The 24,168-nt window shown below is 51.9% G+C and overlaps 1 protein-coding gene across 4 annotated transcripts in view; it reads left to right on the top strand.

Moving 5' to 3' along the window:
• The window catches only part of LOC142063995 (rho GTPase-activating protein 39-like), a 59,848-nt gene that overhangs the window by 11,746 nt on the left and 23,934 nt on the right, over nucleotides 1–24,168 (top strand). The window contains exons 1-4 of one of the 4 annotated variants that reach the window (XM_075108481.1): nucleotides 1,647–1,854; nucleotides 2,888–2,931; nucleotides 3,623–3,753; nucleotides 14,817–15,209. In XM_075108481.1, the coding sequence (XP_074964582.1) occupies nucleotides 3,740–3,753; nucleotides 14,817–15,209 (407 nt within the window). In that variant the 5' untranslated portion in view covers nucleotides 1,647–1,854; nucleotides 2,888–2,931; nucleotides 3,623–3,739. Of the gene's footprint in view, nucleotides 1–1,646; nucleotides 1,855–2,887; nucleotides 2,932–3,622; nucleotides 3,754–14,816; nucleotides 15,210–24,168 lie in introns of those variants that run through there. The other 3 variants (XM_075108479.1, XM_075108478.1, XM_075108480.1) reach the window with 3 other exon arrangements.

The raw sequence follows: 24,168 nt of genomic DNA on the forward strand, positions 1-24,168 counted from the left end.
AGGAAAGGTTGTGTTATGAACCAAGAGCTGGTGAAAACATAGAATGCAAAGAGTAGGGTTTAATAGTAATTTTTCAGCATGAGTAGGGGTCAGCAGTGGAGCCCCAGAGACTGGTTTTGGGACTGATTTTCATGCTATGGGTGACCTCAGGCATGGAGGGGTGCAGTGAAATCCCCAGGTTTATAGAGCATCCTCAATTCCTTCATGTGGTTGGATACCTCACCAAAGGCGAGGAAATCCAGAAGGACCTCACAGAACTGAGCAAGTGGACAAATAAGTGGCAGGTGAACTTCAGAGTAAGAAAATCTGGGGTACCCAGAGGGGAAAATTATCTGTATCAGGCCTGTATGATGCTGAACCTGGAACTGGTGGTTATAGCCCAGGAGGGAGCTCAGAGTCATCATTGTCAGTTCTCAGAAATCATCAGCTCAGTGTGCAATGTTAGCCAAAAAAGCCAATAAATACTGATCACTGTCAGAAAGGGAGATGATAACAAAGCAGAGGCTTTGAACAAAGCATCATTTTGACCCTGTAATAACACCTTGGTGCATATCTTGGGGGCTGTAGGTGGTTCTGGTTTCTGTACCTTGAGAAAGACTGTGGTGTTGGAGAGACTGCAGAGAAGACAATTAAAATGACCGAGGGATGGAGCAGCTGCCTTATGAGGAGAGAGAAAAAAAATAAAATTGTGACTCCCTGGTTTCAAATAGAAGTTTGGCGTAGCATATGGTCAAGGTATACAAAATCATGAAGGCACTGATTGTTATCTAGTTGAATGTTATCTACCATATCTTGTGGCACTAGAACCAAGGGCACCTGATGAAACCTATAGGAGATTGGTTTAAAGCAGGTAGAAGGAAGTACTTTTATTTTATGCAGTGTGTGGTGAGCTGAATTCATTGTCCTGGGGGGTTGTGGATGCAAAAGGCATCAGCAGGTTCAAAAAGCATTTGGGTAAACTTATGGGCAGCCATTCTGAAACAGGCTAGGAAGAACATGTTTCTCCTGAAAAATAATAGAATGAACAGCCAGGGATGTGGCTTTAGCATCCATAATACAAGTGTGGAGCGTACAAGGAAGAAGATGGAGAGAGGGTATGACCATGACCATGCCTAACTGTTGCTGTACGCTTCTATGGGAGAACTTGGGCCGCATATCTCCGGGACACAGGGCTCTACCCACCCTGGGGACAGTGATGCACAGACATCAATATGATGGATACAAAATGTCCGTTTATTTAGCTGCGTCACACGCTTATATAGCTCTTGCGCCTCCTGTTCCTGCCACTCCTATGGGGAGGAGTCTATCTTTCCATCACATCCCGTGATCTTCCAGTCGCCGATCCCTGTCTATTCCCCTACACCTAACAAACCTCTCCTGTGTCCCAGGTGTGGACAGGATGGACGGGCAGTTGGTTGCAACTAAGATGTGTATCTTACATTCTTGAAAGTTTCCAGAAACCAACATTAAGTAGGAATGTAGGTGGGTATGACATGTTGCAGAAAAGCCAACATGGCTTTTGTAAACCAAAATTGAGCCACATGACTCCATCAGTACTTGGCAGGGGTGATCCAGTGGGTTGGTTTAGTGGACCTCACTGAAAGGCTTCAGCACCAGGTGTCCAAGAAAAGCCCATCATGGGATGAATGGGTGAATAAATGGTTAAAAGATAAGCTACGAAGAAGAGGAGTAGACTGTCAGACTTCACAGTGGAGGGAGGTCCCTCGGGATGCCAGGTTGGGATTGCTGCTGCTCACAGTGTTTGTTTGTGACCTAGAAAAGGGGATGAAAGTGGTGGCTGGGGAAGAATGTGCTGCAGTCCATGCGTGCAGTGATGGGCTCTGAGCAAATAAGGTAAGAAATCCTGAGCACTGAAATTCAGGAATGAGGTTGGGGGTAACAGGTGGTTCTGCAAAAGTATCGGGCAGCATTCGGCAGTGCTGCAGGAAGGGGAGAGGAGGTTGTGAAAGGCTAGGAGGGGAGCAGAGGACAGAATGAAAACAGTCATGGCACCACTGTGGTCTGCTGTCATGTTGAATATTAAGTGAGTGTCAGGTCATCCCATCTCAGAAAAGTCCTTGCTTCTAACTGCTAGAAGTAGAGTAAGTGTCTCTGTGGGTTTTTGCTTTTTTCTTTTTTTTTTTTTTTTTTAGCAGCAAATACTATGTACTGGAGGCAGACAAGGACTGCCTAGGTGGACATCAAATATAAAAGGGAGTTGAATGTGGTCCAGACCTTTGCCCCAATCTGTCAGCTGTGCCATAAAAGAAGGACTGAGAGTGACAGAGAGTGCACTGCCCACTTTGACATCTTTCTGAATTTGTCCCTTTTTTTGCTGCCTTCCTTGCCACTGCTGGAAGTGAAAAGCTCAGTTTTGGCCTGAACACAAGCTAATAAATGCTTGGGGTTTTGGTGAGAGAAAACAAAAGGAACTTGTTTTGGGCACCAAATCAAAAAGTAAATTGTTCTCACACCACTGTTCACTGTTACCATGTATAGCAATTACTGCCATGGCAACAGATATTTTCAAGATCCAGCCAAGTTCTTACAGGGCTGCAACATAAGTTCTGATACTTGCTCTTTGTGTAGCTATTAATAACTGTGTTTTCCCCCCTTGTAGCCAGGAAGTTTCTTCTTCCTTGTGTACTGTGTGAGGGATAAGCTCATTTTAAATCAATTGTGGGGAGAAGTGACACTGGGGATTTCCTGGTTTTTTTTTTGTTCTGGAGATCCTGTCTGGTGCTGCCAGCTCTCCAGCCACCTCCTGAGCTGAGCTGGGCTGTCTCTCTTGTGCTATTTATAAGAAAGCCCAGTCTGAATTTTTTTTTATTTTATTTTATTATTTTTTTTTATTCTTTTTTTTTTTTCCTCTTTTCCCTTAAACCAGGACAAACGGATGACACGTTTACTCTTCCAGCTATGCACAGAAGTGTAAGTGTGTATTTCAGGCTGACTTGGTCAAGGGGAGGATCCGCTGCCAATTAAACATGATCTGAGGCAAGCTCTGGTCTGCATGATTTCTTTCCTTATCTCCTGGTCATTTAAGCATGATAAACCCTGTGTATTCAAACTTGTAGCGCAACTGTTCTTGGCAGTAGTTGAGTTTAGCTATGTTTAAAACCCCCAAGTGCACATCCACCTTCTCCCAGCTGCATTAGCGCGCCTGTATGAATCTCCCGTGAGTTGGAAGCATGTCAGGAAAAAAAACATTGGCAGGTCTTTTGGCACCTGATTGAGGAGCTGTGGAAAAGGTGGTGCTTGGGCTTTTGCTCGTGCCAGTGGTTCCTCTTGAGCCTGAGCATCTGATGCACTGCAGTGGCTGAGGACCAAGGTCATGAGTCTGTCCCCAGCTCTGCTTCTGGTTGTAGACAAGTCACAACTGTGCAGCTGTCCAGTTTCATCCCTCTAGAGGAATGTTTTGCCAGGCCAATCTCCTCTCTTCCAGGGAGTTTGCTTTTCTTCTGCAGAAATATAGCTAGTGACTGTAAAAGTCTCCCAGCCTTACCAACCTAGAGTTAAAAGGAAAAGACTCAATGAGTACTCTGGTTTTCCTTATTTTCTGGCACTCTCAAGTCTTGCAGCTTCTTCTGATGTCACTGTCTTTGACATCATCCTTCCCCAGATCCCCCTGACTCTCTGGATTGACAGCCTGCCATCATAACCGAGAGAAAAAGGTTTAGTGAAAACATGGACTCTTTTATCCTACCAACCTCCCTGGAGAAGCTGAAGAAATGAGCATATGCCCTGCAAAAGGTTGGTCCAAGGCAAGAAATAATTCAGTTGTGTCCACAGGGAGTGACTGCATCCCTCTCTCATTGCTGCTCTGCCTGTTTCTTGGGAGGGTCCGTTGAATGCAGTACCACTGGAGGGCTGCAGCTCCCTGGGGAGGCAGTGCCGCAATGTGGGAGCTCAGGTGGGTGACCCTGGCTGGGACAGTGCCAGCTCACACAGCCCAGCTGGTTTTCTTCCTGGACATCTCCAAGAAACAACTGAGGCCCTTTTTGAGAGCCTTTGATGACTGACACAGTTATTCACCAATAACTAGCTTCTTGCTGCTCTTGGGAAGGTCAATTCCACCACCTTTGTTTCTATGACATGGTGAGAGCAAAGGCAGATTTTGGGCTTTGACTAATGCTTTGTTCTGACGCGTGAGATGGCAGAAATGTTCAGCTTTAAAAAGGCTGTGACTGCATTTTAAAGCAAGGTTGAGCGACTTGGTCCTTGTTTCTCATTAAATCAAGCCAGATCTTGTTAATGACAAAGCACCAGAACTACACATATTTAGTATATTTGTTTATTGGAGTTTGAAGGCATTACTATAGCCACTGCTAGTCATGCAGGGGCAAATGTGTAGCACACAAAGAAGAGGTTGAAATACAGCTCACGGGATGTGACTCCTACCCACACCGTAATGTTTTGGAGACAATCGGGAAAAGAATATTAGTTTGGGGCAACACTTAACACGCCTTTCCTTTCAGAGGAAACTTTTTTTTTCCTGGTTTATTACATCAGAAAAATAAATGGAAAACAATGGGAAAAAATCAAACACAGGCTGTGTTTTTCATCCGAAACTGCTCATTCACTTGTTGATAGGCAAGCTTTTCGGAGATCAGGGTGTGCGTGGAGCAGGGAACCGTGTGCTGCTCTGTGGGGGAAGCGCGTGGGAAGGGGAAGCTCTGGGGCTGCGTGAGGGGACTGATCCTGTGGGTCCAGTTCATTGCCTTTGCAGCACTCTTACTGTGTCATGTCTGATGCGCTTTTTGTTTAGTGATTCCTGTAGGCAAAACAAATGTAAGAAATTGATTTCTCACGGAAAAGAGGTTTTTTTGCTTATTGTTTTATGAAGGGTTTATGAGCTCTGTGGCTGAGGTTTTTGGCTATTTATTTACTGCCTCTCTTCCCTTGCCAGAGGAAATTCGTGTGCTATGGGCTGGGGAAAATGACAACTCTGAAGCACGGAGTCCCGATGGGATGAGTTTCCTGGTAGCAGCTCGGGGTGCAGGGGAGAGTTGTTCATTTGTGGACTTTGTGTTTCCTATTGCCTTTGACTCACAGCCAAATTCCTCTGCCGTCCCAGCATTGTAGTGGTTAACTTGAGTCATGCTTAACAAGCTTGGACAGCTAATACTTCCAAGAGCTTCTCTGCATTTGCTCCTGCTTAGTTTTTTCAACAGAGTCGGCAGAGACAGCTGCAGCTGGAGAGATTTGCTGAAGAACAAAACGGCCTAAAAAAGTTGTGATGAAACAGCGTTATCTTTGTTTTATACTTTTACCCACCAGTGTCTTGTGGGCTCTGCTAGCTGAGAAATAACCCAATCCCTTGCAAACTGCATCTGTTGTGCATGAGTTTTCAAGGGACTCTGTGTTTCAGCTAATAAATGACTGTCAGCCCTTTAAATGAAGAAAGACAGAGGGCCATTATTTTGCTAATGCCACGCATTTAGGAATGTTGCTGCTTCAAATATGTAGCTTTGCAGACTGAAAGCCTTGTGCTCTGCAATCGGGCTATTTGTAGGGAGTCAACAGCTGGCACCCTCGGTGACACCGGGCAGTCTGTGTATGGCCTTGCCTTGCAGGTGCTCCACCCTGTAATTACAACCTTGGTCTGCTCCTGCCCCACACCGCTGCCGGCTCCTGTGCCTCCTTTAGAAAAGCTGAAGTTGTGGTGGGTTTTTTGTGGTCTGGTGGAGTTATTTTAGACCCGAGGTGGGTGTCTCAAGAGATCCTTTTAGTCCCCATCCCTGCGTGCTCTTGCTAAGGCAGCTGACCGGTCCCAAGGTACCAGCTGATGGGTTTCTTTTTTCTGGTTTTGTAGGTTTCTTTTTTGTTCCTGTCTTCCCAGTCTTTACTCACTGACATCATTCAGAAACCTCTGTAAATGTTTTTTTCCTTGTAGCTCAGTGTTCCCTTGTGTAGCAAATGAACACCTCTGTGCCTGGTGTAAATGGGTCTCTGGCACCTGGCTGTTTGCTTTGTTCCATCATGGCTGCCATGGTCTCTGCTTTCAATGAAGATAGTACAAAAATTGTTTTTCCTTTCTGTATGAGGAAACCATGCCCCGTAGCAGTGCAGCATGTTTATGGCTGTGCAATGCCTTGCATGACTTCACTAAGCCCAGGATAATCTATCCATGCACAGAAATGATGAAAATCAGTTGGCTGCAGAGTCCTGTTCCTCACACAGTGTGAGTGGTGTGAGCTGCCAGGGTGGTGGAGCAAGTTGCTGGGTTTATGTGGTGGGGCAGCTTTTCCAGAACAGCTTCTGATTGTGGAGTCTCCTGTTCCTGGGCTGCTCTCCTTGGCATAGACTGCCTGAGGCAGCTGGTGCAGGGTCCCTGGCAGTAAGGGCTTTGTGGCAGTGCTGTGAGGAATCCTTGAAATCAGTAGCGGTGATATAGAAGGCTGTAAAGAGTAAATATCAGTCCTGAAGTAGCTGGGCAGCAAGCTGGGTGAGTCAGGACTTTTGTCAGTAATTTCTGGAATGACAGAGAAGGCAGCAGGTGTTGCTGTGACCTTGAAATAGCAGGAATATCATCTGTGTGACATCACTTGCTTTGGCACAGGGAGAGCACTGGGGGTGTGCTGCTTCTCCAGGGCTCTGGGCTTTTGCCCTTCATCCTTTTGGCAGGTACATCTTCTCTGCCTTGTTCCTGCAGCTGTATCAGCGTGATGCTCTTGGCACAGCCCTGTCAGCATTGGGAAATGTTGCCCTGCTTAGGTCTGATTTACTTCTGTTTGGCAGCTGGTGAGAGGTGTGGAGACTTAGAGGGCCATGGAAACGGGAACAAGCCATGTACAGCTTTCTGGTCACTGACCAGGATTTCAGTGAGTAGGTAGCCCTATGGTGCTGGTGCTCCTTGGGAAGGCAGGAGACTTGTGTGGGTTCTGGCTCCATTCCTTCCTCTTGCCCTGTGTCCATCCCCCTGATTAAAAACAGGAGCAGCCCAGGCCTAATTGTAGGGTTATGTTCACACTGGGAGGCTCTTGGGTGCTTTGAATCCCATCTTGGGCGGATCCTGTATGACTCAGTGCCAGCACACGTTCATGGAGGTGAATAAAGTCCAGCTCTGCTCTGGCTGGAAGCATCTGTCTTATCTTGGTTTGACTCAAGAAGACATGAGGATAAAGCAGACGTGTGACCTTGGGTGCGTCTCTGCAGAGATTTACACACTTGGAAGGATCTGGCTGGTGCAGCTGGCGATGACCTGACATGAATACCCGCTGCCCCTTCGGTGGGGACGTGGACAGGTGGGATGGCTGCAGTGACACTCACTGAGCCGTGCTTATGGCGTACACGCTGGTACGAATCCTCCCTGAAACTGGTAACCTCTGGGGGCAATGGGAGGGTGTCAGGCTGCTGTCCTGGGGCTAAGCTCAGGATGCCTTGGTGGGCAGTAGCAGGGGATGGAGAGCAGGATACGTCCCAGCCACGGTGGTCAGTTGCTGCTGAACTTGCAGGCTGTCCTGTAATGCCTTCACCTAAGCAGCTGTGAAGTATTTCCTCTCTAGGGTATTGCTAAGATTGAGGTCTTCCCATGTAAATCCTGTTTGTTGCGGACAAAATCTGGTTATGAGCGCGTTGAGGTGGGATGCAGTCCCCATCAGAGTGTGACACCACTGGCATTGCTCCGAGTCCTGGCGGTGATGGACCTGACCATGTGTTCTGGGATTGATGCAACCTGTGGCTGTGCAGGTGGTAGGACATCACTGAGCTGCACCAGGCCTCAGCTCCCCTCCAGAGCACCCAATGCCCCCTGGGCAAGGACTACCCGGCTAGCACCGAGCCTTCCCCACAGCTGCCTACCCTCCAGCAGCTGGGATTTGGATGGGGCTGTGGACCCATGCAGCACATTTTGGAAGGAGAGGGTGGGAATGAAAACTGCCAGTACATTCCCCCCCGCCCCGTCTGAAACTTGTTCTCAGATGCTCAGCCCTTAAAAGGAAAAACGACTCTGCTGAAGCCTTCACTGAGCTTAGGAGGTGCCGTTGCGTCTGGGACTGGGGGTTTGGGCCCTGTTCTGATGTGCAAAATGGAAACTCTAGCCATAGTGGCAGGAGAGATCCAGGGGTTGCCATGGCAGCAGCTCGAGGGTGAAGATGGCTTGTCTGGCCGGATCCTGTAGCCCAAGGAAACTGGCTCGCTGCTCTGTTGTAGCCTGGGGCTCAAGCTCTGCAAGGGATTTTCTTCCCTAGTCGTGCAAAACCCCAGGGTCATCTGGAACAGATAAGCAGGAGAAGCTGTCCAGCCGGATCCATGTGCTTAGCCAGCCTGGGGATCCTTGCAAAGAGCAGAGGGAAGCAGCTGTAACCTTTCTGATGCTGAATGTTTTTTGACATCTTATGTCTTTCACCTTCTGCCCAGGCTGTAGCAGCCACAGCTGGTCTCTGGCCATGGTGCAGTCAGAGGTGCTCACCCTCACCGACAGCTTGGGGACAGAGAGAAGCGAGAGGCCCTCGGTGTTCAAGGGAGCAGCCAGCCCCACTCTGCACCTCCAACAGAGGAGCTGCGGCAACAGCCTGTGCTTATCTGGGCCGTGCAGGCTCAGGCAGAGCTATGCCCAGTCTGCATCTGTCAAGATTTGTTTTTTTTTTTAACGGGAATGGATTTTACTTCTCCCCTCAGGTGCAATTTACTTTAGTGTTGGCCTGTGCAGTCCCCTGGTGGCTGTGCCTAAACGTCTGGTACCTGAACTCCTGCTCTGTTAGTGCCCATCCAGCAGGTGCCGTATGTTCTGTCCTGAAGCCATGCAAACAGGGATGTTTCCTGCCCCTTGCTCTTCCCTCTGTTGCAGAACCCCTGTCCTGTGGAGGAGGGATGGAGCATGGGGTTTGGTTTGTTGGTGGTGTGTAGTTTTGTTGTCTTTTTTTTTTAATTAAAAACGCCAAAGTAATGAGAAGCTTTGTGTGATAGAACCTTTTCTAGGCTCTCTTCTATCTCTAAGCCACCCAACTCATGGTACTGTGCTCTGTTCTCCTCTCTGTAATGTGTCAACAGGCAGGGCTCTGCTTTCAGAGGGCTGCCCCCATTGTGTTCTTGCTGGAGCTGAGCATACGTGCTCAGGCTTTGAGCAATTGCAGCCATTTGTTCTATATTTTCACTGTCTGGTGTGTCTCCTGTGAAGCAGAGGTTGGTTTGTTTGCACAATGCTTATTTTTGGAAGCAGGAGAGTTTTAGGAACAGGCTGACATTATGTTTATTTTAGTTCCCCTATAATTTTTGTTAGAAGGATGCATGTGTATTTAAAATAAGTTCAGATATGGGGGAGGGGGGGAGAAGGTTGTTTTGGGTACATTTTTTTTCTTTTTCCTAAGATCTAACTTACAGCCTTTCTGGACTTCACTGAGAGAAGGCAGTAAATAAACCTTAGTTGACTGAATCAGCTGCTGGAGCATCCTTGCAAGGAGCTGGTGCTAGAGTTCTTCCTGGCCTCTCCAGCTCCAGGATATAGATGAGTTTTACAGCCTTGTCCTGGCTTTGATGTGCAAATCTGGGTGGCTTGGAGCCACCTGGGGGTTGTACTTTGTTGCTCAGCATCTGCAGTGAGTGAAATATTTCTAGGGCAAGTCTGTCTGACAACCCACCCAGTGTGCTGGGGTGGCTTTGCCCACTGTGCAGAAGGTGAAGGGGCAAGCGTGATCCTCTTGAAAGAAGCTGTGCTGATATTAGGGTGCTTGAGCACAGCCCAGACTATTCTTCAGCAAGTTTGAGAGCCTGAACCTGCAAAGGAGCAGTGACATCAGCAGCTTCAGTGCCTCTGGGATGGTACCTGCTCCCCATTCCTTAACTGGTTTGCCTTGGTGTGCTGTTGGGGTCTCCCTTTGGAGAACTTGAGATTGTAAACATGCCTTTGTTTTCCACAAGGCTGCTTCTGCTCCCTCTCATGGGCTCCTTGTCGCACTCTCCGTTAGCAGCAAATGAAGGAGGCTCTGAACTCCCTGTCCCTGTAGGTCAGATCATTTCAGATGCCCATCTCATCACCCCAGCCATTTGTTGCAGCAAGGAGCCCTGGACCCCATGCACATGTCCCTGCCTTCAGCTGGTGTCACAGCATGACAAGTCTCTGAGAGTTGTAGTTCAATCTCTGTGTGTGTCTGATGGCCAAACTCTTCATTGCTTGTCCTCAAAGGGGGCCAGTTCATAGGCACTTAGTCTCAACCTTGACAAATCCTCATGTTAGATGACCTCTAATGATGGGTTCTGCCCAGTCCTGGGGCCCCACCATCACCTGGACTTTGCAGAGGCTTCAGCAGCCCTGGCTTGGAGCCATAGGCAAAGAACTGCAGTTTTTTGTGCAAGGACATGGCAAGGTGGCTGCCCTGCGCAGGGCATGGTAGCAACACCTTATCTATGCATGGTATGGAGATGATGTAAAGGGAAGTATCAACACTCATAAAGGTCATGGTGGCCTGTTGCCCCTCAAGTTCTTCAGTCTCCTGCTGTCCAGGAGGGTCCCCTGTGCACTGAGTGCAGCCATCCTTCTGAAATACTAAATACGAGACCACACACTGAAACAGAGTCCTGTTACCTGGAGGAAGAGCTTAATTTCCCAGTTGCTTTTCTTTGTGTTGGGGCCACCTTTGAGCATGCTGCAGGCTCCCTTTGAGGGCACCAGTCTTCAAAAATCTTACTTGGTATGCAGTCATGTTTGGCCGAGAAGGGCTTGGTGCTGCCCCAGCTCTCTGCGTGGCTCATCCCAAAGAAGGGAAGTGGGGCAAGGAGGTGGGTTCTTGGCTTGGAGCACAGAAGTCCAAAAATTACGAAACACGGAAGGGAAATGGGGGATCAAGCTGTAAGCGCTCCCCTTGCAGCCATGCAGAGGGGCTTGCTCACAGCCTGGTGTGAAGCCCCCTGAGGCAGGGGTTTCCCGTGTCTTTCCTTGAGGGTGTCTTTCCCTTGGCCTTCTCAAGTTGGTGCTGAGCAGTGTGCCCAGGTAATGAGTGGAGAGAAGGCTTCATGCAGAGGGCTCTGTGGTCACATTGCACTGGTTTCAAGCAGACAGCTCCAGCTGAGGAAACCTCTCTACTATTCTTATTTTTGCACAGCCTTATGAAGAACTTGTGGTGTCCAGGGACCATGCTCAGCTGTCCAGGCTGCCGTGACACTTGGGTGATGGTGGCAAGAAAACCAGCTCTACAGGAGAGTAGTGGCTGTTCAGCTTCTTGGGGTTTCCCAGCTCTTCCTGCAAGTGACTCTTCTCCTGTATCTAGTCCCTTCCATTTCTAGTCCTGCTCCCTTTCTGTTAGTTAAAAAAATTTTATTCTCTCCTGGACTTGTGCTAACATTTATAGTTGTTTGTGAGAAGATCTAATCAGGAGGTGCTAGCAGGATGGTCTTGCAGACTGGAATACCCTTTAAAATTGTTGTTGTTGTTGTTGTTATTATTGTTATTATACATTCCCAAGCTTTGCCAAGCAGGATTGGCAGCCAGGAGGGACCCACGCTGTTTTTGGAGGAGCAAAGTTTGCAAATGTCCATCACCTTTGTCCCAAGGTCTGGCCGGACAGAGTCCAGCAGCTTGGCCTCTTACCTGCTCTGTTTATACAACACACTATAAAAAAAAATAAAGCTGCTAGCCTGTGAGGGCTAAGCCTTCAGGTGGGAACAACCCTGCCTGCCCATGTGAGATGCAATTGTGCACAAAAAGCTCTACGTTTCCTCCTGCTTTTTGCACACCTGGTGCACCATCCCCCCATACAGCAAGCGCCCTGCTGCTTGGGGACTGAGGCCCACCCCCCATGGCCCTGCCACCTCTCCAAATGGCCACGACACATGCCTCGGGCATGCTGACTATTGGCAAGCTATGAGGTGTCGAAAGTATTTGTGTACTTGCTCAGGACACAGAGGAAACCCCTGAAATCTCTCCCAGTAATGCAGGAGGATACATACTGGGAGTGTGGGTTTGTTTTTGGAAGCAAGTGGGGATTTTGCTGAAATTCCTCCATGTTGCAGGCTCTGGTGACTAGGTTAGTTCCCTGGCACTGCTGTGATGCTGATGGGCTGCATGTCCCCACGCTTGAGCTGTAGCGGGGGTTTGGTCTGGGTTTGCAAACTGGGTCTGCTGGCAAGTCCTGTGCCTGGGGATGTTGAGTCCCAAGAGGTGAGGTGGACTGAAACCACCGCAGTGATCCCACCAGTGTGACCAGGCACTGCTGTGCTGGCAGGAGTGGGCACATGCTCTGTGGCTGCTGTGTCACCCAGCGCTTGGAGCTGAGGGGATGGGGAAATGTGTTATTCAGACTATTCCCAGGAAACTTCTTCTTTAACCCTATGAAGGGGAGTTGGAATTAAATTTTTTTGTGTCCAAGTTATGGCCTTATCTCTCTGCAATTCTGGGTTTATCACGTCTTTCCAGAGTTCCTGATGTTATGTTCAAGGCTTGTGTGGCAGCCCAGGGCTGGCCCTGCTCCAGGAATGTGCTCCTTGCTTTTCCTTTTCTTGCTTTACATATGAATATGATTCATATGTAAACTCTTTGGTATTTGTGTGTTCTGTGCACATTTTTTCCCTGGTTAAACTCCACCTCAGTCATCCTCAGCCCCTCAGTCTGATGGGGAGCAAAGAGGTCACCAACCTAAGTCATCCACTTACGTGTCTTTTCACAACTGCATGGAAATAATTAGGCTGACTTTGTGATTCCCACCACGAGCCATGGCCTGGGGCACTGGTACAGCTGTTCGTGTTGCACCTTAAATCAAATAGGGGAACTGATCTAGTTTTGACCAAAAAATACCTAACAACAAACCAGATGTTTTCTGGACATAGGGTTTTCCAAGTGGGATCCATTTGCAGGCACACTCTTGGCAGTGCCCTACCCTGCTCTGGCAAAGGTGGGAGGCCAGGTGAGCTGATCTGGCTGAAAATGGACCTATGCCACAAAAAAAGAAAAGTGGCTTTCACCTCGATCAGCTTCCCAAGCCACCCTGTCTGTGGTAGCCTGAACAGCTGCCCTCTGAGGCTGTGTGGAGGTCAGCAAGGTAGATGTCATGGTGGGGAAAACTGCACCTTTTCAGAGGCAGTTCAAGTCTATTTTGGGTTGGACTGACACAGTACCTATCAATTTTGCATCCTCTAAGAATTGAGGAGCAGCCTGCTGCTTAGGGGTGTGTGTCAGACTGCTCAGCATTGAACACACCTATGGTTTTCCTAGTGGGGAGGTGTTATGTGCAATTAAATCCCCTCACAGTCTTGCTGGATAGGAGGAGATGGCACTGACCTTCCCCAGAAAGCAGGGGCAGAGCTGAGGGCTGCACTGCCTGCCAGCAAACACCACCTCTCCTGTCACTGTGCCAGCAATGCTGAGCACTGGGAGCCGAGGCTGCCATCTTGGATGCTGCGCTGCTGCCACTGTCAACCCAGACCCCTCCGAGGAACCACATGCCAGCAGCGGAGGGTGTGTGAGAGGGATGCAATGGGATCTCCCTTCTCCTGCCGCTCCTCTGGGAACGGCTCCTGTGGCCGTGCCCTAGCCAGGTCGGGACACTGGGCACGAGCGGGTTTCAGGGGTGGCCCTGGAGCCACCCCATCATATGGTTTTGATTAATAACAAAACCAGCTTTGGTTAAATAAGATCTCCATCTGCAGCCTCCACTGACATGGGGTGGAGAAGGAGGGTGGAGGGCCGGGACTTGAGGGGGTATGAGGAGGAGTTGGGGAGCACAGGTAGATTTTTTTCTGTTTTCAGCTGCACACTCGAGTGTGCTGCCAGGGGTGGCATTGCTTTAGTGGCAGCATCTCTCCTGTGGAGGAGGAGACCTTGCTGGGATTTGCACCCTCTTCTGCTTACCAGGCCAGCCAAAATGGTTTTGGCTGCAGCATCATGGAGGCGTTGGCTTTGCTGAGCTCCTCTCCTCTCACCCAGGCCAGCTTTTTGGGTTAGGTGGGTCAGTCTTAAAGGCTGATGTGCCATGTATGAGGACTGTGCAGCCCAACACCTCTGTTGCCACAAAGCCATCAAGTTGATCTGGAAAACCAACCCTACAGCACTGCCCACGTTCTGCTCTCGCTGAGCCCTAGGCAGGGCCAATGTGGGTGCTGGCAAAGGAGCCTGGCACTGGAGAGGCTCCTCTGAGCGGCAGAGGGGTTACAGATCAGTGGCAGGCTATGCCTGTCCTTTGGGTCACCTTACACCCAAAGGGTCATCGAGGGCTTGGTCCCGTCAGCCAAGGGAAGAGGGGAAGAGTGTACAATGGAGATGGAGCGGACTCGTCCACCAGTCGCTCCCTGCATTTCTTTTGGGCAAGCAGGTGTGGGCTTCAAGCAGGGACTGGGTGGCCCAGAGGTTCCCTCCAGCCCCACAGCTTGTAAGCCCTGCAGCAGGCGCTCACATGGGCAAGCTGCCCATGTTGTCAGGAGCCGGGAGTTTGGTCTCCCAAGGTGACATGAACAACAGGGTGCACCTCCCAAAAGGAGCAGATCCTGCTTTGCAGATCCTCCATGCTCTTGAGAGTGAGTTCTCTCGTGCATCTCTCTAGGCGCTGGCACTCCTGCAATCACGCCAGCCCTTGATGTGGGTTATCGGATCATCAGCAGGTGATGCTTGCCTGTCCCATGCTGCTTGTCCCAGGCTGGGATGTCAGGGCTGGGAGTGGGGGTTGTTGACCCCTTCTCTGTACCAGGGAGCTGCTGAGTTGGCTTGGCCCAGTCTCAAACTCTTTCCCTCATCTTCGCCTGAGCTTGTTAGATTGCTGAATGGCCCCAAGCAGCACTTTGAGCTGCAGCATGGTTGCCTGGCCCAGAGGCAGCAGCTCTGTAGGACTCCCAGACCAGTTTGTCTTGAGCCTCTGGCCCAGACTAACACAGCTCTTATGCCCCTGCAGCTCAGACTGGGTGGAGATCATCGAGCCCCGCTCCCAGGAGCGGATGTATGTCAACCTGACCACTGGTGAGTGTGGCTGGGAGCCCCCTCCCAACCTGAAGGTGCGCCAGTCTGACCAGAAGCAGTGGTGGGAGCTCTTCGACCAGAACAACAACCGCTTCTACTACTACAATGCCATCACGCAGCAGACAGTGTGGCACCGTCCCCAGGGCTGCGACATCGTGCCCTTGGCACAGCTCCAGGCCATGAAGTGCAGCTCCCAGCCTGACTGCCATGGCCAGCAGCACCGGGGCAGCAGTGACGGCAGAAGCACCCCCATCCAGTTGGCCCTCCTGCAGGAGACGGAGAAGAGCAAGGCGGACTGCGCCGTGGAGAAGAGAAAAGACCCTGGCAGGTAGGGAGAGCTTTAGCCTTCTCTGTTTATATCTAATGGGTGGCTTCAGTTGCCAGGTGGGCAGTGGCTGTGTGGCCAGTATGCTGGGAAGGTGTGCTGCCTGGAGAGGGTGCAGCGCTGGGGCAAAGTGGTGCCAGGCCAGTGATCACCGCTGTGTGTCCTCCTCTTCCTGGGGCACAGCTGTCTGCTTTCGTGGCTGCAGTCCCCGGTCTGGGCCAGGCCTTGTTTGTGTGGGATGCCATGAAAACACGCATCAGAAGATAATCATTGCTCCAAAGCCCTTTGTGCTAAACAGAAGGAGAGGGTATGGGCGGGAGTGTCATGCAGTACAAGAGCTCTGATGGATGCTCATAGTGGGGTTTGCTGGGATGGTTGAGCTGTCGTGCAAGAGGTTAGGCTTCTCTAGGGTGCAGGTGAGCCCAGCTGTTCTGGCTCTTTCCCTCCCCACTTGCTCGGCTGCTTGCATGTGCTTGCAGCTTCAGCCAGGGCAGGAGGTGGGGTTGCAGGGACAGAGCTCCTGGGCACAGTTATTTGCTTACATCAAGCCCAAAATGAAAGAACAATAACGGGATGCTATTTTGTTTGGCTAGATTTTCTTACACTTAAACCAGTCCAACAACAATTGGGGTGGGTTTTTTTTTTTTGTATAGGAACTTTGCCAGCTTCAGCTGCACAAAAGCTTACCCTCCCCAGTCTCTGCGGGGGTGGCCCCTCTGATCCCGGGCAGTGCCACGGGCTGCCCTGCCTCCCTCCTGTCCTGCCTGAGTATCATCCTGCCCTGGAGAGTGTGGTACCAAGAGCCGGGGACGCCATGCAGCAAGCGGAGTTGAGTCACGCTGAAGAGGTGTGACTCACCCAAGGGCTAGAGCTCCGGTGAGCCTGGCACTCCTGCTATCCATGCTCCTCGTCCCCACTTCTGGGCAATGCAGTGAGCCAGGCTTCTTTAACAGCTTGTGTTTTGGATTAAGGTTGCCTCTCTGTGTGTGTACTGCTGGCGGGGAGAGAAGAAAAAAAGCCAAGATGATGAAAACCACATAGGATGGCGGTTCTGGAAAATACATGCTCTAGAGCACCCTAAACTGAGGTTATTACTTGTCTGCTGCCCCCTGCGAGATGCTACTGTATCCACTTGAGATCTGTGTGACTGGCAGACACTGGTGATGCACATAAAGTGAACCAGAATGAGCCCAGAGCTTTACTTGTTCCTGCAATGCTTCCAGTGCCTCCTGCCCCATGAGCAACTCCTCTGAGCTTCAGACTCATCCAGAGGATGATCCCTGCCCTGCCAGGAGAAACCTGAACAGTGATAAATGCCTTAAGCTGAATCCCAGTAGCTCCCAGTTCCCTCTGGTACCCGCTGGTGACTCCAGATGAGCCACAGGCCTGTGGGATTTGCTGTGAGCCGACCAGCTTCTCCTCCTTGTCCCTCTGCAGCCCGGTGCTCTGGGACAGGTGGCATGGGCACCGACAGACCACATGTTCCCAGAGGAGCGAGTGCGAGAGCCTTGCAAAGGGCATAAAATATCCTGAGCTCCATGGAGTCCAAAATGTTTCTGACTCAGGCTCTCAGCAGGGGATCGTGGCCTCCTCTACTTCTGGGGAATGGCTGTGCCTCAAGGGATAAGTAATGCCAGCTGTGACCTGTCCCTCAGCTCTCCAACCCTCTAGGCAGGGAGGACCCCATGCAGGCCCCCTTGTATAAGAGGAAGGGGAGCAATGCAACATGGGGAGGGGTTTGCTTTACCTTTCCTTGCCAGGCAGCATCTTGGATGACACTGCTGGTTCTCCTGCAAGGAAGGGGAGTGGGAACGGATCCTCCCTTGCTCCATCCACAAAGAAGGTCGTAGAATCATAGAATCGTTAAGGTTGGAAAAGACCCTTAAGATCATCGAGTCCAACCGCTAACCTATCACTGCCAAGTGCACCACGAAACCATATCCTCAGGCACCATGTTACCCTTCTTTTAAATACCTCCAGGGATGGAGACTCCACCACCTCTCTGGGCAGCCTGTGCCAGGGCCTGACAGCCCTTTCGGTGAAGAAGTTTTTCCTAATGTCCAACCTAAACTTCCCCTGGCGCAGCTTGAGGCCATTTCCTCTCGTCCTATCGCTTGTTACTAGGGAGAAGAGACCAACCCCCACCTCGCTACAGCCTCCTTTCAGGGAGCTGCAGAGAGCGAGGTGGTCTCCCCTCAGCCTCCTCTTCTCCAGGCTAAACCCCCCCAGCCCCCCCAGCCGCCCCCCAGCACACTTGTGCTCCAGACCCTGCCCCAGCCCCGCTGCCCTTCTCTGGACACGCTCCAGCCCCTCAAGGCCCTTCTTGTCCCGAGGGGCCCAACCCTGAGCCCAGCACTCGAGGTGGGGCCTCACCAGTGCTGAGCACAGGGGCCCCATCCCTGCCCGGCTCCTGCTGGCCACACCAGGGCTGACACAAGCCCGGGGGCTGGTGGCCTCCTTGGCCACCCGGGCGCTGCTGGCTGTCAGCCAGCACCCCCAGGGCCTTTTCCTCCAGGCAGCTCTCCAGCCCCTCCTCCCCAAGCCCGTAGTGTTGCACAGGGTTGTTGTGACCCAAGTGTAGGACCCAGCACGTGGCCTTGTTGAATCTCATACCGTTGGCTCTGGCCCAATGATCCAGCCTCTCCAGGTCCCAGGTCTAGTTGAGGATGTGAGGGCTGGGGGTAGCCTTGGCTGCAGTGACCATGAGATGGTGGAGTTTAGGATCCTGCATGGTAAAAGCAGGGTGGCAAGTCGGATTACAACCCTAGACTTCAGGAGAGCTAACTTTTGCCTTTTCAAAGACCTGCATGGAGGAATCCCATGGACTAGGGCTCTAAGGTAGGAGGGTCCAAGAGAGCTGGTCAATATTCAAGTACTGCTTCCTCCAAGCTCAAGCTCGGTGCATCCGTACAAGGAAGAAGTCAGGCAGAGGAGTCAGGAGACCTGCATGGGTGAGCAAAGAGCTTCTAGAAAATGGAAGAGGGAGGTTCACAGTATGTGGAAAAAGGGACTGGCCACTTGGGAGGTACATAGGAACATTGTCAGGGTGTGCAGAGATGCGATGAGGAAGGCTAAGGCCCACTTGGAACGAGATCTGGCGAGGGATGTAAAAGATAACAAGAAGGGCTTCTTCAAATACATCAGCAGTAAAAGAAGACTGGGGATACAGTGGGCCCACTGCTGAAGGAGGTGGGTGTCCTGATGGCGCAGGATGCAGAGAAGGTGGAGTTACTGAATGCTGCCTTTGCTTCAGCATTTACTGCTAAGGCTGCCCTCAGACATCTCAGCCCCCTGAAGTCAGAGAGAAAATCTGGAGAAAGGAGGACTTCCCCTTGGTTGAGGAGGATTGGTTCAGAGATCACCTATGCAAACTGGATCATGGCAAATCCATGGGCCCTGATGGGATGCACCCGCAAGCGCTGAGGGAGCTGGCAGATGCTGTCACAAAGCCACCCTCCATCATCTCTGAGAGGTCGTGGAGGACGCGAGAGGTACCCATGGACTGGAGGAAAGCAAATGTCACTCCAATCTTCAAAAAGGGCAAGAAGGAGGACCTGGGAAACTACGTGCCAGTCAGCCTCACCTCCATCCCCAGAAAGGTGATGGAGCAGTTCATCCTGGAGGTCATCTCCAGGCAAGTAGAGGACAAGAAGGTTATCAGAAGTAGTCAACATTGATTCACCAAGGGAAGATCATGCTTGACCAACCTGATAGCCTTCTATGAGGGTGTGACTGGCTGAGTGGATGAAGGGAGAGCAGTGGATGTTGTTTACCTTGACTTCAGCAAGGCTTTTGACACTGTCTTCCATAATATTCTCACAGACAAGCTAAGGAAGTGTGGGCTAGGTGAGAGGACAGTGAGGTGGACAGAGAACTGGCTCAACAACAGAGCTCAGAGGGTCGTGATCAATGGAGCAGAGTCTGGCTGGAGGCCTGTCACTAGTGGTGTTCCCCAGGGGTCTGTGCTGGGTCCCGTCCTGTTCAACATATTCATCAATGACCTGGACGAGGGGCAGAGCGTACCCTCGACGAAACTGGGAGGAGTGGCTGATATACCAGAAAGCTGTGCTGCCTTTCAATGAGACCTGGTCAGGCTGGAGAGCTGGGCCCAGGGGAACCTCATGAAATTCAACAAGAGCGAGTGCAAGGTCCTGCCCCTGGGGAGGAACAACCCCCCGCACCAGCACAGGCTGGGGGATGAACTACTGGAAAGCAGCTCTGCTGAGAAGGACCTGGGAGTGCTGGTGGGCAGCAACCTCAGCATGAGCCAGCACCGTGCCCTTGTGGCCGAGACAGCCAACAATATCCTGGTCTGCATGAAAAGGAGTGTGGCCAGCACGGCAAGGGAGGTTATCCTCCCCCTCTACTCTGCCCTAGTGAGGCCACAGTTGGAGCGCTGTGTCCAGTTTTGGGCCCCCCAGTTCAAGAAGGACAGGGAACTGCTCGAGCAACTCCAGCAGAGAGCTACCAAGATGATCAGGGGACTGGAGTACCTCTGTTATGAGGAAAGGCTAAGAGACATGGGTTTGTTCAGCCTGGAGAAGAGAAGGCTGAGGGGGGATCTCATCAATGCTTATAAATATCTAAAGGCCGGGTGTCAGGAGAATGGGACTTGACTCTTTTCAGTGGTGCCCAACGCCAGGCCAAGGGGCAACGGGCACAAGCTGGAACACGGGAAGTTGCACCTGAACACGAGGACAAACCCATTCCCTGTGCGGGTGCCAGAGCAGGGGCACAGGCTGCCCAGAGAGGCTGTGGGGTCCCTTCCCTGGAGACATTCACCCCCCGCCTGGACGCGGCCCTGTGCCCCCTGCTCTGGGTGTGCCTGCTCAAGCAGGGGGGTTGTAGAAGATGATCTGCAGAGGCCCCTGCCAAGCCCTGCCATTCTGTGATTCTGTGAAGCCGAGCCCAAGTTTTTGCATCAGCCTTGGGACACTTAAAGCCTACAACAAACTCTGTTGAAGGGCAAGCTCTGGGAAAGGTGGGAGTGGCCACTTGCTTGGGAGCTACCAGGCTGCTTGGATGTGCTAGGCTATTCCAGATCCTCACACCAGTAAGCCGACAGCATTTGCATGTGGAGCTGCTGTCTTGGAAGCAAGAGACTGAGCCCTATTTCCTTGCACATCCATGGTGTTTCATCGCTCCTGTTTGTGAGCAGGGGTTGCATATCTGGTTATAGTGAAGAGAACAATTTCCCTGCCTGAGTCTGACACCTGAGGAGAGATTTCTTGCCTTTTGCTAGCTCGTAAAATGGTGAGCAGTGAGCTTGAGCCCAAAGGAACCGTTCCCAGGTAGGATCTAATGCCCTTGCTGGGGTGTCTGGTCTAGTAACAGCAAAAGCACACTAAGCCTGTCAGCTCTGTTGTCTGTGTTGTTGCCAAAGACAAACATAAGCATGTCCTCTTCCTTCCCTCAGCAGGGATACAGTGGTATAAACAGAGAGTGAATACGTTGAGTGCTGTTGGTAGCACTGATATCTTTATAGGTACCTGCACCCAAGATGGTTTCGCTTTTGTCTCTAACAGCAGCACAAAAGATTTGTTTTTCTTCCCTTTGTCATCCCATGATAGATGGAGAGGCCAGAGAGACCAGTGTGGTCCCCAAGAGGGGCCTCCAGCAAGCACATGCCACAGAGTGCTGGGGGAAGGGATTTCATCCTTTTTTCAGTAATACTTTTAATACTTTGTGGTTGAGGTTTTTTTTTGTTTTTAGCAGACTGATTTTTCCCACCCTTCCTCTTTTTTGCCTTCTGTCAGTGCTGCTAAATCTGCTGTGCCCACTGCCACATCTCAGTGCTGCCAAACCCTCTGCACGCTGCACTCACCAGCCTCAAGCAGAGCAGAGACGCTCCCTGGACAGGCGGGTGCTCCACTGCTGCTCCTTGCTGCCCGTTCCCTCCGTCTACATGCCAATCCCACTCTCTCCCTCACTGCCCCACTGCTCATGGCTGCTCTTCCAGTTCTATAAAGTGCATAAACTCAGAGCAGCCTTCCCAAGACACTGGCCCTTGTCTTCTGTGGGCAGCACGAGGATGTCGAGCCGCCCTCCCCGGGAAACTGCAGCTGCTTGCTGAGGGGGAGTATCTGCTGTGATCTCCGGAGCCTCCTGGGGAAGCTCTTCTGCACGTACAGTGCTCTTGCCCCCATGTTGGTTTTCGGCTGCACTTCCCAGGGCTGCCCAGCCCAGTGCTGGCTCTGCTCCTCCCTCACCAGAGCAAGGACAGCGGGCAGTGCTTGCCTTATAGCTCCAGACCCCTCCTGAGCACTTGGGATCCTAGTAGGAAGGAAGACAGACTCTTTCTAGTGGGGATGGGGCCCAAATGATCCTTTCGCATGCTGGAAAGCTCTGCAAAGGATGGACATGTTCCCTTTGGGACCGTGAGACCAGCCTGGGGCTGAAAGCAACCAGTAGCGTTTTAGAAGTGTCTTATGAGCCACTACAGCCACGCTAAAACGCCAGAGCTCCTCAGACCTCGGGGCGGGGGGTGGAGAAAGGGCTGGGCACAGCGGAGGGCTGAGCCCTGAAGAGGACAGTCTTGCTGGGAGCCCAGCCATTGTGCCTGTTTTTGGCATTTGGGCCTGCCACTGGTCAGGGCTGCGAGTGGGCTCTGCTGTCCATGTGGACTGCCCCTTTCCCTCCTCTTCCCGTGGTTCTCCCAGGGTCAGGGACTTGTTTCAGAGTGGGGTTTCTGAGGTTCCCTTTGCGATAACAATGCATGTCAAAGTCCTGCACGTAGGAATACACCATCCCTAGGAGCATCCTGCCCCCCAGGACAGGAGAGATGTGGGTCCCTTCTGCTTGGGCAGCAGGATTTGCTGCCCATCCATCCCCTTCTCACCCACCTTCCCCATGGCTCAGCATCCTGGGCTGCGAGGGAGAAGGGGCTTGGTCTTACCATGCCGGCAAGGTGTGCTGGAAGGGGAGTTAGAGGGGACGTGTGATTTGAAGCCTGCAGAGGTGGCTGTGAGGGTACCTCTGCCTCTTCCGAGTCTGGTTTGCCCCATCACAGGTTTACATCTCTGGAGGCCCAGGGTCAGTAATGCCAATATCAAGTTCTTCATAACTGGGCAAGAAGCACCATCAGGATTCCTAATACAGGCTTCTTTCCTTCTTATGCTGCTGGCCTTGGTGCAGAGTGCACAAACACAACATGTTTTGCATGTGTCTGCATAGCTTTCCTCAGGGCCATGCAGACCTGGGTTTGCGTGGGTCACCTCCATGGGTTCTCCATCCCTGCCTCTGGCATGGGCACTGGAGGCGGCAGCAGCAGTGCTGCTGAAATAGAAGTATCACTGTTCATTCGCCTCTGTCAAAGCACCAGGAAAATGACTGCTGGAAAGGGCAGAGTTGAGATGCGGGACCTTTCTTCTAGGCTTTTGGGAGGGAAGAGCAAACAATGGAGCTCTGGAGCCTGGGAAGAGCTGCCGGATCTGCTGGGCCTTCTGGGGCCGGGTGCAGGCTGGGAAAGCCAGTGCTGGGCTGCAATGTTTATATTGGAGCTACTTGAAAGCATTCCTCGAAGGAATTGTCTCACGGGACTTGGCAGTATCTCTCCTGCTGGTGACTGAAGAGCATGGCCAATAGGCTGCGTTGGGATGTTTCTCCACCACTGGCTTTACTTTCTGCAGGGCTTTCACTGCTCAGGACGAGGATGAACCTTCTTCCATGCTGTGAAGTCAGGAAGTCCTGTTCTCCTCTGCTCGGTCTTTTCAGCAGCCTGGGGATGGGGTTGAGGGAAGCTGTATTCAGCTGTGGCCCCAAAGAGATCGATCATGGCTGTGAAAATGGTCCTTTCAAAAAAGCCTTGTCTTTTCTGCGGTGGTGCCTCTTTCCTCTGATCTTCGGCACCTGGGGAGGATGGAGATGGCACGTTGTGTCCAGGATGCGACTGACAGGCAAAGTGGGATGCAGCACGTGTTTAGGGGTTGCACTTCTCCATCACATTGACTTACAAACCTCCTGATCAGGGGGAACGTGGTGGCTGTGGTCAGGCTGGAGCTTGGCTCCCTCTGCCCTCAGTGATACTGGAATAGCACAGCTCCTGTGTCTCCTCCAGCTGCTCGCAGCAGAACCCCTTGCCTCAATGCCTTGCTGTGGCCGTCTGTCTAACCCTTCCTGCCGGCTGGTCTCAGAGGGTCCATGGAGCAGGGAGAGCCAGTGTGGAGCTCCTGCCGCTCCCTGCCACATCCCACCCACGTGGCCGAGCTGATGCCGAGGCCCCACCCCATCCTCCCATCCTGGGCAGGGCTGAGGTGTGGGACACCTTCCTCCTGCCCTGGTGAAGTGACTCAGGGCAGCAAGGAGTGGTTGCAGTTTGAGGCACCCATCACCCTCTGGCTGGCACCGGGTCGGAGGTAGGCAGCTTGTCCTCTGGGGGAGGCCACAAGCACAGCACCCCCTTTTCTTTTCCAGGTCAAAACCCTTATTGCTCATCTGAGGGCCCAAATCGGGGCTTTGCTCTTTTTCATGGATGCAGGGTGGGGAGGTTGTCACCAGCTGGGGTCCCTTAGGACCCCGAAAATCACCATGCTGGGGTGGAAGCATGTCTCTGGAGGCCAGGCTAGTGGCACTGCTTGGACGCCCAGCCTCATACCTGAGCAGGGACAGATCGGAACGTGCCCAGCACTGCACGTGGGTGCAAATCGGGACAGGCGCTGATCGACTGATTGGGTAGGAGGTGGTGCCACTGCCTGCTGTGCAGGTAGGGAAAGGCTCCTCACTGCAGCCCAGAGCTAGGCAAGGAGGCGGCAGAGCTTCGGGCTGAGTTCCTGCCACTCCAGATCAGCAGGGGTTTGGTGAATGCTGGAGCAGCAGGCGCTGCTGGGCCTGCCGATGCTGGGCAGTACCGGCGCACACCGAGCCTGCACGGGGGGTGAGTCTGGTCACGCTGTGCCTGACCAAGGTGGGTTTGCTGAGCTTTGGCTGAGCAGGTGGTTCTGTTGTGCGTGGAGCTGGCTGTCCT

Source organism: Phalacrocorax aristotelis, chromosome 13, assembly GCF_949628215.1.
Source record: "Phalacrocorax aristotelis chromosome 13, bGulAri2.1, whole genome shotgun sequence".
NCBI lineage: Eukaryota > Metazoa > Chordata > Aves > Suliformes > Phalacrocoracidae > Phalacrocorax > Phalacrocorax aristotelis.